This window comes from Haliotis cracherodii, unplaced genomic scaffold, assembly GCF_022045235.1.
Source record: "Haliotis cracherodii isolate W230 unplaced genomic scaffold, xgHalCrac1.p SCAF_4, whole genome shotgun sequence".
NCBI lineage: Eukaryota > Metazoa > Mollusca > Gastropoda > Lepetellida > Haliotidae > Haliotis > Haliotis cracherodii.
Genome location: NW_027266297.1, coordinates 56517569 through 56537485, shown reverse-complemented (window position 1 = coordinate 56537485; position 19917 = coordinate 56517569). Strand labels below are relative to the sequence as shown.

General features: G+C 39.2%; 1 protein-coding gene across 1 annotated transcript in view; it reads right to left on the bottom strand.

Moving 5' to 3' along the window:
- The window catches only part of LOC139478683 (uncharacterized), a 33797-nt gene extending 15541 nt beyond the window's left edge, over positions 1-18256 (bottom strand). Inside the window, exons 1-4 of the mRNA XM_071261255.1 lie at positions 18181-18256; positions 9756-9896; positions 1029-1232; positions 112-321 (exon numbers count right to left, since the gene is read on the bottom strand). Of these exons, the coding sequence (XP_071117356.1) occupies positions 112-321; positions 1029-1232; positions 9756-9896; positions 18181-18250 (625 nt within the window). The 5' untranslated portion in view covers positions 18251-18256. The remainder of the gene's footprint in view (positions 1-111; positions 322-1028; positions 1233-9755; positions 9897-18180) is intronic.
- Between the last annotated feature and the right edge of the window lie 1661 nt (positions 18257-19917).

The window sequence follows — 19917 nt, the reverse complement described above, 5'->3', positions numbered from 1 at the left end:
GACAGGCAGTGATATAACTGGAATAATGTTAAAAGCGGCGTTAAACACAACTCACTCACTCACTCCTGGGAATTGTTCATGGTATAAAGGTAATGTGAGAATAACACCAACCATATATCTCCACCTCACATATATTTAGGGTATCATCTTGCTTAGGTGCTCTATCGGGGTTCCTGATGATGAAGAATTTCCCTATCCCGTTACATGTGAGGTCTACCACGTCAGTGATGTTTTTGGGATTAGACGGGAAAGTGTAGCAGACTGTATTTGCATCAGATTTCGTTCCAACGGAGATCCTGCAGTTGGCCAGTCTATGGGGATCTGAAAATTCACCAAGTGTTCTTGGGACTGTTTTATGTGAATTTAAAGAAACATTTAATGTAATACCTGAACCTTAGAAATAATGTAATAACAGTAGTAACAGCACTAAACTTGATTTGAAGCGTTTATTATAAACATATCACAGATTAACATGTCCACAGAGGTCATTCCCAAGCAGCATCCTGACTGACTGCGTGTGTAAGCTAGCTACAGCTGTGGAATAATGCAGCTATGATTAACGTGTGGTATTGATACATGTCTGACGTCTGTGAAGTGACGCACTTCTATACTTTCATTATCCGTATGGGAGAGGTCGCGTGGCCTAGTTGTTAGAGCGTTTGCTCGTCACGCCGAAGACCCGGGTTCGATTCCCGACATGGGTACAATGTGTGAAGCCATTTCTCGTGTCCCCCGCCGTGATATCGCTGGAATATTGCTAAAAGCGGCGTAGAACTACACTCACTCACTTAATCACCCATTATCCGTATGTTCATTAAGACATATCATTCAATAATGTTATGAATAAATTATGTCCTTATAGCAAACATTAAGAATTCGCTCTGGTAAAAGTAAACAGATTTTGTTGAAAAAAAGATCTAGTACAAAGTGTACTGAAGACGTTCGCTTCATTTATGTATTGATTTCTTTTGCTTAAAAAGACAAAGTCACAGACAGTGTAAGTTGTGGTGGGTGTGATAACATCTTACATCCAGCCCTGTTGTAGATCCTGACGGAGTGTATTCTGTACTCAGCTGCCAGGTCCACCCACCAGAAGGTCGGGTATTTAAGTGAGTGGTAGCAGGAGTTGTGGTTTACATCCTGGTCTCGGTTCCCGTCCACAGCTTTCTCTGCCGTCCACACTGGCGTGTAATCTCCTGAACCTGATACTGTCTTTCTGTAGGCAATATTTCCTGTAAAATATCAGCCATTGAAATGAACTTGACAGATAGAGTTTGGAACCCTTATTGGGTATAATCTGACACAATACCATGACAGATGATGGTGTGCATGTATTTAACTCTTTGATTTGTTTGTGAGAAATGTCAAACTGAGATCGATTATGCAAATATACATAAAACAAAGCCTCATTAGTCTGTCACTGACACGTTACATTTAGATACAGGATTCTTGAAAGGCATTCATGCTCACAATGAAGTACCAGGTTGTAGGGGTAACTGCGTTTTGTTTACGTTTGTAGCAGTTCACAGTTATCAATATTATATCTTATCAAACTTGTTGTATACAGTAATATATATCTATAAAAGGAAACAACACGTCCCATTTTAATTCTGGAAACCCAAAAGTCCAGAAACTCTACGCTCTTTGCCCAGTCTCGGTTAAAGGTATTTACAAAATTAAACATGCCGTTTTCATGGGAACATACCAAGGATGAAAAAATGAAAAAAAAATTGTTTAAAAACTCAATATTTAGACTATGTCGCCCATGGGCCTGCCCATGGGCGAAGTGTGGCCCATGGGCCTGCCCATGGGCGAAGTCTGGCCCTATAAAGGCGAGAATATGTTCCTTTACTTAAAACTCATGATTTTGTTTCGCAAATACATTAAATGTATTTATTTAAGTATCATGACACAAAATTTAACTCATTTTAACTTAATTCAACGATTTTATAGCGATATTGAAATATTTCGCCCATGGGCGAGAAAAAGGTTTGGCCCATGGGCGAGAATATTTTCCTTTACTTAAAACTTATGATTTTGTTTCGCAAATACATGCAGGTGTTTCATGGCACATAATGAAACTCAATTTTACTCAATTCAGCTATTTTACAGATTTATTGAAATATTTCGCCCATGGGCGAGAAAAGGTTTTGCCTTCGAAATCCTTGATTATTATATCATGCCAGAGTTCTGAAATTCAGTGACAATGTTGCTGAACAGTAGAATCTGATGGACGTATTGTGCAGAACCTGTTTGACACTATGGGTTCCAGGACCACTAACACTCTGAGCTGAAAAAGTTTGGTCCTAACCGCACCCAACTTCTTTAATGAACCCGGCCTTATCTCTCAAAACGTTTTGGCAGTTTATCATACGAATTCATGTGCGTGTACAACATTAAATTTTAGTTAGTTTCTATTTCATTTCCCATTTTATGACCCGTTGATACATCACACTGGGCAATTACGTGACAGGTACGCGTGCGCGTATTTTAATGGAAAGAAACTATTCGTCTTTTATTGCATAACGTTTGGCTGAATATCTTACATTCTAACGAAATCTCGAAATAATTATTTAATTACAAGCAGTGTCGAACTGACCAGTAGGAATTATGTTTCAATGCGATTGAGGAAAACGTGAGTGAATATTGTGACACTAAAGCAACTTTTAACTGCATTGTCACTTTTGGTATGAAAATGGTAATAGTTAAGAAAAACGTAACAGCCTTCTTATGATAATTCTCATATTCTCATTAGTAGGTTGTATCTAATTACAGTGTCGGCCTTATTTACAGGTGATTCTACAATACTTGTTGTCGTCAATTACAATCTGCCACACCACGCGTGAATAAACAGTTATGCAGGTGTTGCTGTGGGCAAATACCTAGCCTGTACATGTATATTGTTGTGGATACATGTATTACATATTTTCGTTGATATGTGGATAGATTAAGCACAAAGACACAAAAAGTTTATGAAAGATGAATTTGTGCCTTGATATATATATTCAACGCGAACGAAGCTTGTATTTTCTCCGCGATCCTGATGTGTATCATCGTTTAATTGGTCATTCATTAAAAGTATGTTGTGAGGCGATATCAAAGGAGCCGCTCAATATACACAGTGTCGTCCGTTTCGCGTGAACTGCCACGCTACCCTGTCAGTAAGAGTTATGTTATCGGTACACAAATATATTTGGTGCGATGTCAGTGTGGTAGGAGTTTGAATTACGTCCGCCAGTGGCCACAGAAAGTATAGTACCAATCAACAAGGCCAATGCCGTACTAATAACCTAGTGACTCGCGTAACAACGACTGTCAATATGTCTGCTACATCTACCATACCATCATCCCTGTCACAAATGGGGTATTAACGGCTTATTCAAAATATTAATTGTAGAAATGTCGTTACCAGACTAACGTACGTCGTATTCAGTCCTCAACTGGATGTTACATTCCTGTTACCAGCCCTGTTTGTGAAAATATTTACTAGACATAAGATTTAAAGACTAATAAAATCAATTGTAAGACCGCATAGACAATAAAACCGAATAAAATATGTCTTGGTATCATCTCTTGTGTATTAGATGATGGCAATGACCGGAAATGTTATAACGTTAGATTAAGAAGGAGAAACATTAAAGTGTTTTACAATACTTGGAAACATGAGCAATAAGATGTAGCAACATAAACATGCATGGAATAGGGAAAAAGGATGAAAACAAATTGAAAAGGATTTTAATACAAAATTATCGAACTAAATAACTTGCCTGAACAGAAGGGGTACCCAAATTTGTTTGACAGTTATTCGTGTGTTGTAGACTTTCGAATGGGACTCATGTGTGTACGTAGGGTACGCATATCTATTGCAAGTTTTAGTACTCATACACTTTCTCTTTTTGTGTTTTGTTTGTTTGTTAGTTGTATAACGCCACATTTAGCAATATTTCAGCTGTATGACGGCGGTCTGTAAATAATCGAGTCTGGACCAGACAATCCAGTGATTGACATCATGTGCCTCGATCCACGCAATTGGGATACGATGACATGCATCAACCAAGTCAGCGAGCCTGACCACCCGATCCCGGTAGTCGCTTCTTACGACAAGCGCTGTCGCCCTTTTACGCCAAGAATGGTTTGTTGAAGATCTTCACGGGTCTATTGAATGCAGGGAATTGTGTAAAGTCATTCAGACAGCATACAATGCCAACTAAAAAATTCTACTCAGTGTCTCCGCAAAGTAATATAGTACGGTACTTAGAGTACATGTGAGATTATACTCAGATTAGGGAGATGTTTAATCCATATAACGTGTTATTATTCTACCTAACAATGTATTTAATGAAATGAATGCAAAACAAACTCAACGTCTAAAAGGTTTCATTGAAGAAACTACCCCTAGTCTTGACAAATAAAACAACTGCAACCCGACACAGATTAAACGCAACTTACAAACACAATCATAATCTGGTTAGTCTGTATCACTCAACGAGGCCGCTTACTCTGCCCACAGTATGACAGTATTGGGCAGTTCAGTAATTAGGAGCCAAAACCAGGCAGGTACGCTGGTCACACTTGACTGGTCTGACTGATGATTAGGTCGTCTGACAATTGGGAGTGAACCATAGCAAGAAGTATCTGCGAAACTATTTGCTCCTTTTATGGGACCGATTAGTTTTATGACCATGGGCCTCGGCACAAGCGTGGTGTTGGAAGACAAGTTATACATGTACATCCGATATGGTGACTGTTTTTCGCTATTCATATTCTAAATACATTCATAATACCACAACATTTTAGTACTCCTTGAAACTTTACAATCACTTCAATATGTACAATAGATTGAACGAGAACACTTGATATATTGCAGATTATTAAATCATTGTCTCTATTATCAGCCGCTACGTTTGTATCGTTTGCATTGTACAAAGAAATGTTTTATCTGTCCTTTTGCAGATTTAGCCTCAGAATGTGCTCATTCGAATTAGGAACGAAAATAATTGCTTATCATGAGTATATATGATACAGTTAAAAGTTACTTGTACACTGTAGACGTATTCACTTTAAAGTCGCATACGACCTTCGCGAGCGAGTTGAATGATCCAGGTTAATTGGAACGAAGTCTAGAAAGGGTTATAAAGTTTTGTATTTGGTAATGTGTAGGTTTGTTAAATATAATTTTTTAAATTCCTTTTATTTCAATTTCAAAAACATAACTATGCGCTTAAAAACAGAGCTGACTTGATGGGAGATAGCCACCTCAGATTGTCTGTTGGACACGGTTTAACCTTACTGTGTCCTCACCCTGGTTGTTGTTACCGTTGTTATAAGGGATTAAGAGCTACGGCTCATTGCATTTTTGGTTACAGTCTGTATCACTAAAGTGGACATGTGCAGGTGAACTCCGTTCAATTAGTATATGAAATGCCCCAAAATGTGAACTCCAGACAATAATAACCTGAGGGTAAATCCACGTGCGTCTGCCTTCCCCCTCGTTCACCTTCGAAATCCTTGATTATTATATCATGCCAGAGTTCTGAAATTCAGTGACAATGTTGCTGAACAGTAGAATCTGATGGACGTTTTGTGCAGAACCTGTTTGACACTATGGGTTCCAGGACCACTAACACTCTGAGCTGAAAAAGTTTGGTCCTAACCGCACCCAACATCTACAAGTTTGTAAGCTTGTAGACATCATTAAGAAGTAATTAACAGTCCCATGCTGAGACCTTTCTCAAAATTCAGACCGGTGGCAGGCTGCCAACAAAGAGAAGAAAATATCGCAACCCCGACACGAGTGTGCTCGGTCAAACAATGAACTTACGACCGGCAGAAAACAACTCCAGTTGAGTATGCCGATGCTGTATCTCAGCCGTGTTGGCCTGAAAATGTAAACATGCTAATTAAATCCAAAATCGTATAATTATTTTTAATAGAAACCGTATCTTAATTTGTTCTTGCACTGCATCATATCGTGTATTTCATCTGTATATGTGTAATGTGTATATGTATCAATGACTACACTTATACCGCATATTCTGTAACAGACTATAATTAATCACCTTATTATTGTCTCTCCATTTACCATGGCTGACTGCACTAATACCCTTTTAACAGTGGACACCGATATCAGTATACATGTAGGCTTTTTGTTCAAAAAGGAATATGCAGGAAATTATATGTAACAATTAACTGTGTACTAATTACATGTTTGAATGTTATCAGTTTTACGTTCTGAGATACAGTGATGTAAGCATCTTCTAAAATCTTCTAAAAATATAATAAAATACAAAACTCTCTGCCGTATTTTTTTGTGGAAATCATTCGATCAAGTAAAAATGACTGCGTGACAAGACGAATCAACTATTTATACCCGATAAAAGAAACTGCCGTATTTTAGGAACAGTGCTATAACAAGACATTTGAAATTTCTAACAAGCAGATACATTAGATACAGTGACTAGACTACAGGTACGTAATCCGTATCAATCAAAGGTGTAAAAAAACTGAAAATCATATCTGTCGGAGACCTACCAAATTACCAAGTTTTATCATTACTATATTTATTACAATGCAAATACTTTAGTGATACATTTTTTAGAGGAGAGGGCATACACACAAGTATATTGCTTCCGTGTGTGAATGCAGGTTGTACTTGGTATCTCAGTTCTCATTTTCATACCGGTTGTATAACTGAATTTGTATATGGAACCATGCGTACAGCATGACAATTACTTGCTATTCGTCAGTTTACAACACACATAACACGGTCAAACAATTTTAGGCACCGCTTTTGCGAGTTATTTAGTACTATAATGTTTTATTAAAATCTATTTCAATTTGTTTTCACCATTTTCCCTATTGACAGTCCTTGTTACGTGCGTCACTAGGTAATTAGTACGGATTGACCTTGTTTATTGTTTCTATACTTTGAGGATTTCTGTGGCAAGTGGCGGACGTAATTCAAACTCCTTCCGCACTGACACCGCATCAAATATATTTGTGTACCGATTACATAACTCTAATGGACAGGGTGGGGTGGTAGTTCACCGGACGACACTGTGTATATTGGGCGGCTCCTTTGATATCTCCTCCAAACATACGTTTATTGAATGACTCCATTAAACGATGATACACATCTCGATGAATATATCAAGGCACTAATTCATCTTTCATAAACATTTTTTTTGTCTTTGTGCTTAATATATCCACATATCAACGAACATTTGTAAAACATGTATCCTAAAAAAAAAAAACATTTTCAGGCTAGGTATTTGCCCACAGCAACACCTGCATAACTGTTTATTCACGCGTGGTGTGGTAGATCGTAATTGACCGAGAGCAGGTATTGTAGAATCACCTGTAAATAAGGCCGACACTGTAATTAGATACAACGTACTAATGAGAATTATCATAAGAAGGCTGTTGTTTTTTCTGAACTGTTACCATTTTCATACCAAAAGTGACAATGCAGTTAAAAGTTGCTTTAGTGTCACAATATTCACTCACGTTTTCCTCAATCGCATTGAAACATAATTCCCACTGGTCAGTTCGAAACCGCATGTAATTAAATAATTATTTCGAGATTTCGTTAGAATCTAAGATATTAAGCCAAACGTTATGCAATAAAAGACGAATAGTTTTTTTCATTAAAATACGCGCACGCGTACCTGTATATTGCATACCTAGTGTCACGTAATTGCCCAGTGTGATGTATCAACGGGACATAAAATGGGAAATGAAATAGAAACTAACTAAAATTTAATGTTGTGGAAAATAACTCCAATGAATTGGAGTACACGCACATGAATTCGTATGATAAACTGTCAAAACGTTTTGAGAGGTAAGGCCGGGTTCATTAAAGATCGCTACAATATGTAAAACAGCTGAAATTTATAGAACTAGAGGAAACATCCAACCAAATGCCCTTTTTAAATAGTAATGTAATGATATAATATAAAGTATATTTCACACGATACAATATACTTTGCAAACAGTTAGTTGATGCTTGAAAGGGACTGACGAAAACATGGGCAAATATTTTAAAAACGCTGTAAAATCCTTGAATTAAGTTAAAAAGAGTTTAATTTTGTGTCATGATACTTGAATGAATACATTAAAAGTATTTGCGAAACAAAAACATGAGTTTTAAGTAAAGGAACATATTCTCGCCCATGGGCCTGCCCATGGGCCTACCCATGGGCCAAACCTTTTTCTCGCCCATGGGCGAAATATTTCAATATCGCTATAAAATAGTTGAATTAAGTTAAAATGAGTTAAATTTTGTGTCATGATACTTCAATAAATACATTTAATGTATTTGCGAAACAAAATCATGAGTTTTAAGTAAAGGAACATATTCTCGCCCATGGGCCAAACCTTTTTCTCGCCCATGGGCGAAATATTTCAATATCGCTATAAAATAGTTGAATTAAGTTAAAATGAGTTAAATTTTGTGTCATGATACTTCAATAAATACATTTAATGTATTTGCGAAACAAAATCATGAGTTTTAAGTAAAGGAACATATTCTCGCCCATGGGCTAAACCTTTTTCTCGCCCATGGGCGAAATATTTCAATATCGCTATAAAATAGTTGAATTAAGTTAAAATGAGTTAAATTTTGTGTCATGATACTTCAATAAATACATTTAATGTATTTGCGAAACAAAATCATGAGTTTTAAGTAAAGGAACATATTCTCGCCCATGGGCCAAACCTTTTTCTCGCCCATGGGCGAAATATTTCAATATCGCTATAAAATAGTTGAATTAAGTTAAAATGAGTTAAATTTTGTGTCATGATACTTCAATAAATACATTTAATGTATTTGCGAAACAAAATCATGAGTTTTAAGTAAAGGAACATATTCTCGCCCATGGGCCAAACCTTTTTCTCGCCCATGGGCGAAATATTTCAATATCGCTATAAAATCGTTGAATTAAGTTAAAATGAGTTAAATTTTGTGTCATGATACTTAAATAAATACATTTAATGTATTTGCGAAACAAAATCATGAGTTTTAAGTAAAGGAACATATTCTCGCCCATGGGCCTACCCATGGGCCAGACTTCGCCCATGGGCAGGCCCATGGGCCACACTTTGCCCATGGGCAGGCCCATGGGCGACATAGTCTAAATATTGAGTTTTTAAACAATTTTTTTTTCATTTTTTCTTCCTTGGTATGTTCCCATGAAAACGGCATGTTTAATTTTGTAAATACCTGTAACCGAGACTGGGCAAAGAGCGTAGACTTTCTGGACTTTTGGGTTTCCAGAATTAAAATGGGACGTGTTAAACCTAAATTTTGTTAAATGGATACCAAACTATTTATATCTTTGTTTGATAAACATTCATCAGAACAACAATTATTCCCCTTACTAACAAAGAAGTAATATCATTCAAGCCTTAAGCTATAGCATTCCGACTCACAACTGTGAGTGTTTACGTAGAATGCTAAGCAAAAGTACTGCTAACGTTTTATTGAACAGATTCGAATCGAAAAAAAATGCCAGTCATCGAATGTGCAATAACATCCGTTCATCTGAAAATATTCGTTTTATCTCTGAAAGTTTTTTATTCTTAGTTTCCAATCGATTATGTATGGTGTTGATACTTAAACAAATATATGTTTACAGAGAATATGTTATCAGAGTAACTGTGGAAGATGATTGATGCCCATACTGATACAAATCAGCTTCCTTGTAGACAAATTTCAGTTATTATCTATATCGTCTGTATAAAAACTTTCCACTTACTCTTTTGGCAGAGCGTCCCATTTCCTTCCCTCCACCCAACATCACAGCCGCCAGAACAAACACCTGTTGTCCTGTTACAGGATGCGGGACAGTTGCAGGAGTAGCTACAGGAGTCTCCAAACTTTCCTTGAGGACAAGACACTGGGAGATATAAAGAGAGGTGAGATTCAACAGTGACATGAGCAGCTACGGGAATCTCAAAACTGCCCTGGTGAACACAAACCGGAGGAGAGATAAATAGAGGTGAGATTCAACAGTGACAGAAGCAGCTTCAGGAATCTCCAAACTGGCCTGGTGAACAGGAACCTGTGGAGTGTTATAGGGAGATGTGATTCAACAATTAGAAGAGCAGCTACAGAAATCTCCAAACTGGCCTGGTGTACAGGAACCTGTGGAGTGTTATAGGGAGGTGAGATTCAACAATGAGAAGAGCAGCTACAGAAATCTCCAAACTGGCCTGGTGAACAGGAACCTGTGGAGTGTTATAGGGAGGTGAGATTCAACAATTAGAAGAGCAGCTACAGCAATCTCCAAACTGCCCTGGTGAACACAAACCGGAGGAGTGGTATATAGAGGTGAGATTAAACAGTGAGAAGGGCAGCTACACAAATCTCCCCACTGCCCTGGTGAAGAGATACCTGTGGAGACACACAGAGATGTGATTAGACATATTTCGTAAATAATGAGAGTACGAAGAAGCCTGAACGAAAGGGAAGAAAATATGATGTGGGAAATAAACGGTTGGTATCTGAAAGAAGGTAATTACAGTACATATATACATACCTAAAATGCCAAGGATAAACTTAACTTTTGTTGTTTTTGTTATTCATATAATTTCGGTATGGCAAAGTTGTCACGTATCGGAAAACCGTAGGTTCTTGTTAGTTGCGAAACATGTTATTTTCATCTGTTTTTAGTTGTTGTTGTTGTTCTTCTTCTTCTTCTTCTTGTTGGTGATCGTTTTCGTGTTTCAAAACAAAATACCAGCACGACATGGACAAAGTTTATTTTGTAGTTTTGCGACACCAGTATTTCATTGAAAAAGACAGATTACTAAGGCAGTGAATGGTTTACAACAGCAGCCTAAAGATTGAGCCTAATCACATCCACAGTATGTGTTGTAATGCCAATCCGTGGGCAAAAAGGCTAAATAGCGGTGAAAATGATATGGATTGACCCGTAATGACACCAGGTGTTCACGAAAACCAGAGTAAGCATGTCCCAAACGGTAGCACACGTGTTCAAAAAGAATGAAAATATTTGGCTGCTGCTGTTAATCACATTGCAATACAATACACTTAAAACAGTTTCTTGTGTGAGCTTTAATAAAGGCACCAAAATGTAGCTGGATCACTCAACTCATATCGTGTAAGTAACGCGGCGTCTGAACAAATGCTTTATTAATACCTGAACTATAGAAGATTGAAAATGTCTATGTATGATACCAGTAAGATAGGTAAATGATGTACATATGGATTCTACCAGGATTATTATAGAATTTTCATTCTGCGACATTAATGACATTTGAGACATGGACGGAAATCTTGAATCAGAGCCAACATGGTTTGATGAAGATATGGAATTTATCGCATGATAATGTTTAACTTCGGTGAAACCCACGAGCACGGATATTGTGCCGACAAAGTTAGAAACATAATAGGGGCGAACCGGAATTCGAACCCACAATCATAGGTTTCTGGTGTGCCCAAGGGACGCAACTCTGCGCAGCGAATTGTGGCGCTTCAGACGACTGACACCCACCCCCCCCACCCCCCCACCCCCCCCCCCCCCCCCCACCCCCCCACACACACCGACACCCCCCCCAAAAAAAAACAAAAAAAAAAAAAACAACGCAAGAGTAGACAGAAACCAACGTTGGGAGTCAGGATTTTCAAGTGTGTGCACCTAAGTATTCAATAATTAAGCTATGGTATATAAAATATAGCACTGTCAATTATTAAGAGATTAGCCGATTTCATACAGTTTATTCGAGAAAACATATACTGATAGGTTAAATAGAAATTAGTTTAGAAATATAAATTATCCTTACTTGTTTGCCGCGACTATGCTTGTCGTAAGAGGCGACTAACAGGATCGGGTGGTCAGACTCGCAGACCTGGTTGATGCATGTTATTGTATACCTATTGTGTGAATCGGTGCTCATGATGTCAATCACTGGATTGTTTGGTCCAGGCTCGACTATTTACAGACCGCCGTCATATAACTAGAATATTTCTGAGTGGCGCATTAAATAACAAACAAAACAAAAAACATACTTATTAGCCTATATCATCCATATTTAGAAGGGTCAGGGACAAAGGCCTGTGTGTGAGAATCTGACACTGGACCCCCTCAACGCTATGCACAGTTATATCATGCAAATACATATTTAGCTTTAAAAATTTGATTTAATTTGGACACCGATATTTGCATTATGATGGACATATTTCACTTACTATTCTCACGCACCATGCACACGGTTCAACAAAGGGTGTCAGTGTGGCGTTCAGTAACCATTCCTCGCGCAATATGGACTGGGGTTCGCTCAGGCATTATGATGCCACCCCAATACAATAAACAATCCTACGCAACATCTATCATGAGGTCTCAGGTTGAAATTGGCTTGACGTTTATGTCTACGTCGCCAAACACGACCACGCCTATCAAGGAAGTGCAAAGTGAATCGGAACTCATCAGATCACACGTCACGTGATCAGCGACGATTACCAGTTTCGACGTTGTTGACAACATTGCCATCTGCTGGTAGTATGAGCTGCACAACACGTGGTCGTCGAGCACAGAGATGAGCTGCATGTAGACGATGTCCTATCATCTGGTGGGTACGTGTGAAGCCCATTTCCGGTGTCCCCCGTTGTGATATTGCTGAAATATTGCTATAAAGCCGTGTAAAACCATACTCACTCACTCAGTTATCGTCTGACCCGAAACTGGCACTCGGGTAGCCTGATGAAAGTTTGCAACAACTTGATTCCCCATTTCAGCTCGATTTCGTGGAGCCTGGTTTCGCGTCAATCGATACTGTATCTTGTCAGTGAAGTGTTTCTTCGATTTCAGATATATTCTAGCAATATACATGAAGACACCAGAAATGGTCTTCTCACATTGTACCCATGTTTGGAATTGAACTAGGGCCTTTGGTGTGATGAGCGATCACATTATCCACTTGGCTGCTCCGCCGCCACTCCATATTAATGTATAATGTTACATATTTAATCAGAAATATGACTTCCTATATCACACGAAATCATTTGTCCTCTGTGTTGGGGATGAAAGTTCACTTCCACCTCCGGCTTAACGTATGTTCTAATAAGTTGTGTCATTGAATTCTCCGAGTAAATATCCACTATTTAGATATGTGTCAAAAACACATACTATTAGTATATCTGCAAATGCTGATTTCCAAAGATTTTATTTATAAGTTTAATTTTCAGAAATGATTCAAAACCTTAGAATTATAACTTCAAAGTGAGGTGTCATCCCCTCCGCCTACTACGGAACTACATTTTTGTCCTCATGCCAACTTTATTGATGTATTTGATCCAGTTTAATTAGGTATCTGTATAATTTTATACCTCATGTCTTCCTCGTTCCATCATGTTGTTACGATATTTTTTTCTGTAGTAGAATGAAGTGTAATTAACCCCAAGTGACACAAACGCCAAATATCCGACAAATTACTTATGAAATAAAATTTGGAATGGTGATGTTCGATGAATTAATTTTGGTTTTCCCAAATTGTCTGCGGATATTATAATAGATTATAGAAATAAATCGAGAATAAAAACCTTTGAAAGGTATTTATGTGCGCGTTATAATTTCAGCTTTATTCAAACTCAGAGTTGAGGGTTGAAGAGGAAGTGAAGAAGGACAAATATGTCAATCTTGCATCAAGGGGTCGAAGGGAGGAAGCATACATGTCGTTCTGGCATCAATCAGTTGAAGTTTGGAAAGACATACATGACATTCTGGCATCAAGGGTTTGAAGTTTGGAAAGACATACATGACATTCTGGCATCAAGGGGTTGAAGTTTGGAAAGACATACATGACATTCTGGCATCAAGGGGTCGAAGGGAGAAATGACATACATGACATTCTGGCATCAAGCGGACGGAGGGAGTAATGACATATAGGACATTCTGGCATCAAGTAGTTGAAGTTTGGAAAGACATACATGACATTCTGGCATCAAGCGGACGAATGGAGGGATGACATACATGACATTCTGGCATCAAGGGGTTGAAGTTTGGAAAGACATACATGACATTCTGGCATCAAGGGGTTGAAGTTTGGAAAGACATACATGACATTCTGGCATCAAGGGGTCGAAGGGAGAAATGACATACATGACATTCTGGCATCAAGCGGACGGAGGGAGTAATGACATACATGACATTCTGGCATCAAGTGGTTGAAGTTTGGAAAGACATACATGACATTCTGGCATCAAGCGGGCGAATGGAGGGATGACATACATGACATTCTGGCATCAAGGGGTTGAAGTTTGGAAAGACATACATGACATTCTGGCATCAAGGGGTTGAAGTTTGGAAAGACATACATGACATTCTGGCATCAAGGGGTCGAAGGGAGAAATGACATACATGACATTCTGGCATCAAGCGGACGGAGGGAGTAATGACATACATGACATTCTGGCATCAAGTGGTTGAAGTTTGGAAAGACATACATGACATTCTGGCATCAAGCGGGCGAATGGAGGGATGACATACATGACATTCTGGCATCAAGGGGTTGGAATTTGGAAAGACATATATGAAATTCTGGCATCAAGGGGTTGAAGGTTGGAAAAAACATACATTACATTCTGGCATCAAGGGGTTGAAGTTTGGAAAGACATACATGACATTCTGGCATCAAGGGGTCGAAGGGAGAAATGACATACATGACATTCTGGCATCAAGGGGTTGAAGTTTGGAAAGACATACATGACATTCTGGCATCAAGGGGTTGAAGTTTGGAAAGACATACATGACATTCTGGCATCAAGGGGTCGAAGGGAGTAATGCCATACATGACATTCTGGCATCAAGTTGTTGAAGTTTGGAAAGACATACATGACATTCTGGCATCAAGGGGACGAATGGAGGGATGACATACATGACATTCTGGCATCAAGGTGTCGAAGGTTGGAAAGACTTACATGACATTCTGGCATCAAGGGGTTGGAATTTGAAAAGACATATATGACATTCTGGCATCAAAGGGTTGAAAGTTGAGAAAACATACATGACCTTCTGGCATCAAGGGGTTGAAGTTTGGAAAGACATACATGACATTCTGGCATCAAGGGGTCGAATGGACGGATGACATGCATGGCATTCTGGCATCAAGGAGTTAAAGTTTGGAAAGACATACATGTCATTCTGGCATCAAGGGCCGAAGAGAGTCATATCATTCTGGCATCAAGGGCTTGAAGTTTGGAAAGATATACATGACGTCCTGGCATCAAGGGGTTAAAGTTTGGAAAGACATACATATCATTCTGGCATCAAGGGGTCGAATGGAGGGATTACACACATGATACTTCGGCATCAAGGGGTTAAAGTTTGGAAAGACATACATGACATTCTGGCATCAAGGGGTCGAATGGAGGGATGACATATATGACATTCTGGCATCAAGGGGTTGAAGTTTGGAACAATATACAAGACATTCTGGCATCAAGGGGTTGAAGTTTGGAACGATATACATGACATTCTCGCATCAATGGGTCGAATTGAGGGATGACATACATGACATTCTGGCATCAAGGTGTCGACGTTCTGGCATCAAGGGGTTCAAGTTTGGAAAGGCATACATAGCATTCTGGCATCAAGGGGTCGAATGGAGGAATGACATACATGATACTCTCGCATCAAGGGGTTAAAGTTTGGAAAGATATACATGACATTCTGGCATCAATGGGTCGAATGGAGGGATGACATACATGCCATTCTGGCATCAAGAAGTTAAAGTTTTGAAAGACATACATGACATTCTGGCATCAAGGGGTCGAATAGAGGGATGCCATATATGACATTCTGGCATCAAGGGGATTGTAGTTTGGAACGATATACAAGACGTTCTGGCATCAAGTGGTTGAAGTTTGGGAAGATATACATGACGTTCTGGCATCAAGGGGTTGAAGTTTGAAAAAAACATACATGACATTCTGGCATCAAAAGGTTGAGGGTAGGAAGATCATAAGTGTCATTCTGACATCAAGGGGTCGAATGGAGGAATGTCAAGCATGGCATTCTGGCATCAAGGGGTTGAAGGGAGGAGTGACACACATGCCATTCTGGCATCAAGGGGTTGAATGGGAAGAAGGTCATGCATGTCATTCTGGCATCAATGGGTCGAAGGTAGGAATGACATGCATGCCATTCTGGCGTCAAGAGGTTGAAGGGAGGAAGATCATGATGTCATACTGGCATCAAGGGGTCGAAGGGAGGAATGACATACATGCATATGACATTCTGGCATCAACTGGTTGAAGTTTGGAAAGACATCATGACATTCTGGCATCAAGGGGTTGAAGGGAGGAAAGACATACATGTCATTCTGGCATCAAGAGGTCGAAACGAGGAAGATCATACATGTCATGCTGGCATCATGTGCTGAGTAGAGGAAGATCATACATATCACGCTGGCATCAGGTGGTTGAAGGGAGGAAAGACATATATGTCTCGCATCAATGGTTGACGAGGAAGGACATTCTTGTGTTTCTGGCACCAAGGGGTCGAAAGGAGGAGGGACATAAATTCCATTCTGGCATCAATGGTTGAGTAACAAGGACATACATTTCATTCTGACATCAAAAGGTTGAATGGAGGAAGGAGATACATGTCATTCTGGCATCAAGGCGTTGAAGGGAAGAAGGCCATACTTGACATTTTGGCATCAAGGGGTTGACAAGGAAGGACAGACACGTCATTCTGGCAAACAAGGACATACATTTCATTCTGACATCAAAAGGTTGAATGGAGGAAGGATATACATGTCATTCTGGCATCGAGGGGTTGAATGGAGAAGGTCATACTTCTCATTCTAGCATCAAGGAGGTGATGGGAGGAAGGACATACATGTCATTAAAAAATGAACACAACCAAACACATTATGGAGGCATGATAACACCCGCGAAGATTAGCGCTTCGCCATCTAATGCGCCCTTTCAGGTTTTAGGGAAATTTGCACTTTATGCTCTTGTATTTTTGCATAATTTCAAGTTTTTCCTTCTTTTATCATACTCACGTGAATCGTTTTCTCTTGAATCAATGAACGTACTGAGATATTTATGTGTGTGAGATATTTCTTGTAGCAATCGGTGCTAGTCATTATGCTCGGAGTGGTCGTCGGTTCAATCTTTGACCTCGTCATACCAAAACACGTTAATGGTACGGTTGTAAGCCTGCCTTGCGGTCGGCATTTAGGGGATAAACAGGGCAGTCGACATTAAAAGGACAAGTCAACTTGGAGTCAGTACACTATGTCCGAGTGGGGTATTCATGTTTAACTGTTGTATGATATCTCAGTGGGTTGTCACTTTAAAACCTGCAATAGTCCAGACTACTATATACAATCATTCACACCATATGTACGTGAATCCACATCTCCATACAGATGCAATGATATTGAACGCGACGTTTACCTCATCACCTCAACCCCATTTCACCTCGTGTAACCCTTTTTGCAGTCGATCGGTTACACTGTAAGTAGGTAGGTCAATTTGAAAGTAGCTGTCAGTTTGTCCGATGGGTTCATAATTAGCCTTTCCTTGAACATCATTTCAGTAGAACCAGGGTGTGTCATGGGATCCCTTTCATAGAAAGATAAAAGATGCTCACTTCACGAACCCGATGATAGCCTCAACCGATGTAGATGAATCCCATGAATAAGTGTGTCTCAGAGATTCTCAAGGATCACATTTTTACGCGCCGGAATGACGCAACCCTGCACGGCGAATGTTTCTGTGTATGTTTTACGCCGCACTCCAGCTTCCAGCTGCAATGACAGCGGTATAATCGTGCCTCGACCAGACAAACCAGTAATGGATATTATAAGCATCGTCCCACGCTGTCGGAAAACGTTGACAAACAATCAGTCAACTTATAGAGCCTGACTACCGATCGATTTAGTTGTTTCTTACGACCAGCATAGCTAGCTGGGGAATATACAAATATAGTCTTTCCCGGAATACACTCGGGGCTCTTCCATAGCCTCCACTAGTGATTGAAGGGATAGTGTATAAACTGCATCATAAACTATAGAAGTATACCCATATGAAAATGTGATTATCTGCAGTCACTGTAACTTGTTACTCTTCATAGCTTCTGCCTCACAATGTATACATTTAAGTGATGGTGATGCTACACAACACTTGGGAACTCATGGCTGACTTACCTTCCTGTCCGTCTACAAGATAGGAAGCCGTGAGGACCACGAGGAAACACAGCGCACAGCCTCTCTCCATCACCGCGGCGACCACTCGACTACACCATATCAATGAAGACGAGGGACAGTCGAATGAGGATGTAGATCACTGGTATACCATCCGGGCCTCACCGTCTCACCCATACAGTCACAAGTTTGTCACACCAATCTATAGTAGGTCAGTTTATGTTATCTAAAGACTACCATAATTACAAGGATTTCCTCAAATTTTATATGTTATATAACCACCGGCTGTGACTAAGCACGAACATAGGTATAATGTGTTTCTGAGATTATGGTTATACATTAGTATGTATAAAACCACTGATTGTTCCATTGGCACAACTACTCCACATACTGTCACGTGCATAAGCTCCAATGGCGGAGTTCTGTATTATGCCACATTGGTGGAAGTGTTCAGTAAACTGTTTGTGTATAAGCTCCAGGGGTGGAAGTGTGTATTAAACTAAATGTGTGTAAGCTAAAGTGGTGGAAGTGTTTATTAAACTGTTTATGTATAAGCCCTAGGGGTGGAAGTGTGTATTAAACTGAAAGTGTATAAGCTTAAGTGGCGGAAGTGTGTATAACACTGTTTGTGTATAAGCCCAAGTTTTTTAAGTGTATATTATAGTGTTTGTGTATAGGCTTCAGTGGTTGAAGTGTGTACTATATTGTTTGTGTATTAGCTTCAGGGGTGGAGGTGTATTAAACTATTCATGTATAAGCTTCAATGGTTGAATTGCCTATTACATGTATATTGGTTGTGCATAAGCCCAAGTGGTTGAAATGTATGTTAAATTGTTTGTGTATTAACTAATTATTTACAGTGGTGAAAGTGTGTATTAAAGTGTTTGTATATGCCCAAGTGGTTCAAGTGTATTAAATTGTTTGCGTATAAGTTGTTGGAAGGGGTACAAAACTGTTTGTGGAGAAGCCCCGGAAATGGTGTATAAATAAGCTGATTAGATGAAGTTATATGATTACTGTTTGTTCATAAGCCCCAGTACTGGAGTTGTGTATTATAGTGTTTGTGTATAAGCCCTAGTGCTAGAGTTGTGTATTATAGTGTTTGTGTATAAGCCCTAGTGGTAGAGTTGTGTATTTTACTGTGAATTCTTCATGCACAGTGATTTAGTTGTGTATCATACTGCGTGTACATAAACCCCAATGGTGGAGTTGTGTAGCATCCTGCCTGTACGTGGATCTCAGTTGTGGAGTTGTGTATTATGTTGTTTGTGTAAATGTCCCAGTGGCTGAGTAAGCATTTATGGCAACTGTGCATAACCCAGTATCAGATTTGAGTTGTTTGATTAAGCTTACGGCTTGCAAGGACGTAGTAAAACTTTCACAAGGTTTTGCTATAGAGATATGGAGGGCATTTCCGTGACAACATGATGTCTGATACACTTCTCTATTTGAATTGTACCATATCATGATACATGTATAAATTATCTTTCAGATGAATAATTGACTTGCCTTTGCATGGCTAACTGATACCTCTGGGGGCTGGATATGCTTACTTTTTCGCTAATACCTCATCGATATTTGATAGTGGTGAAGTCAGACCCGTGCAAACGACTATGCATTTAACAGAGATTTCATATAATTTATGGGTATTGTCACTTATATTTATGATTGTGTAGAACCCGTTGTCTAAGCTCTGTGCATTATACTATTCGTGAATAAGCCCCTGTCTCAAAGGTTTGT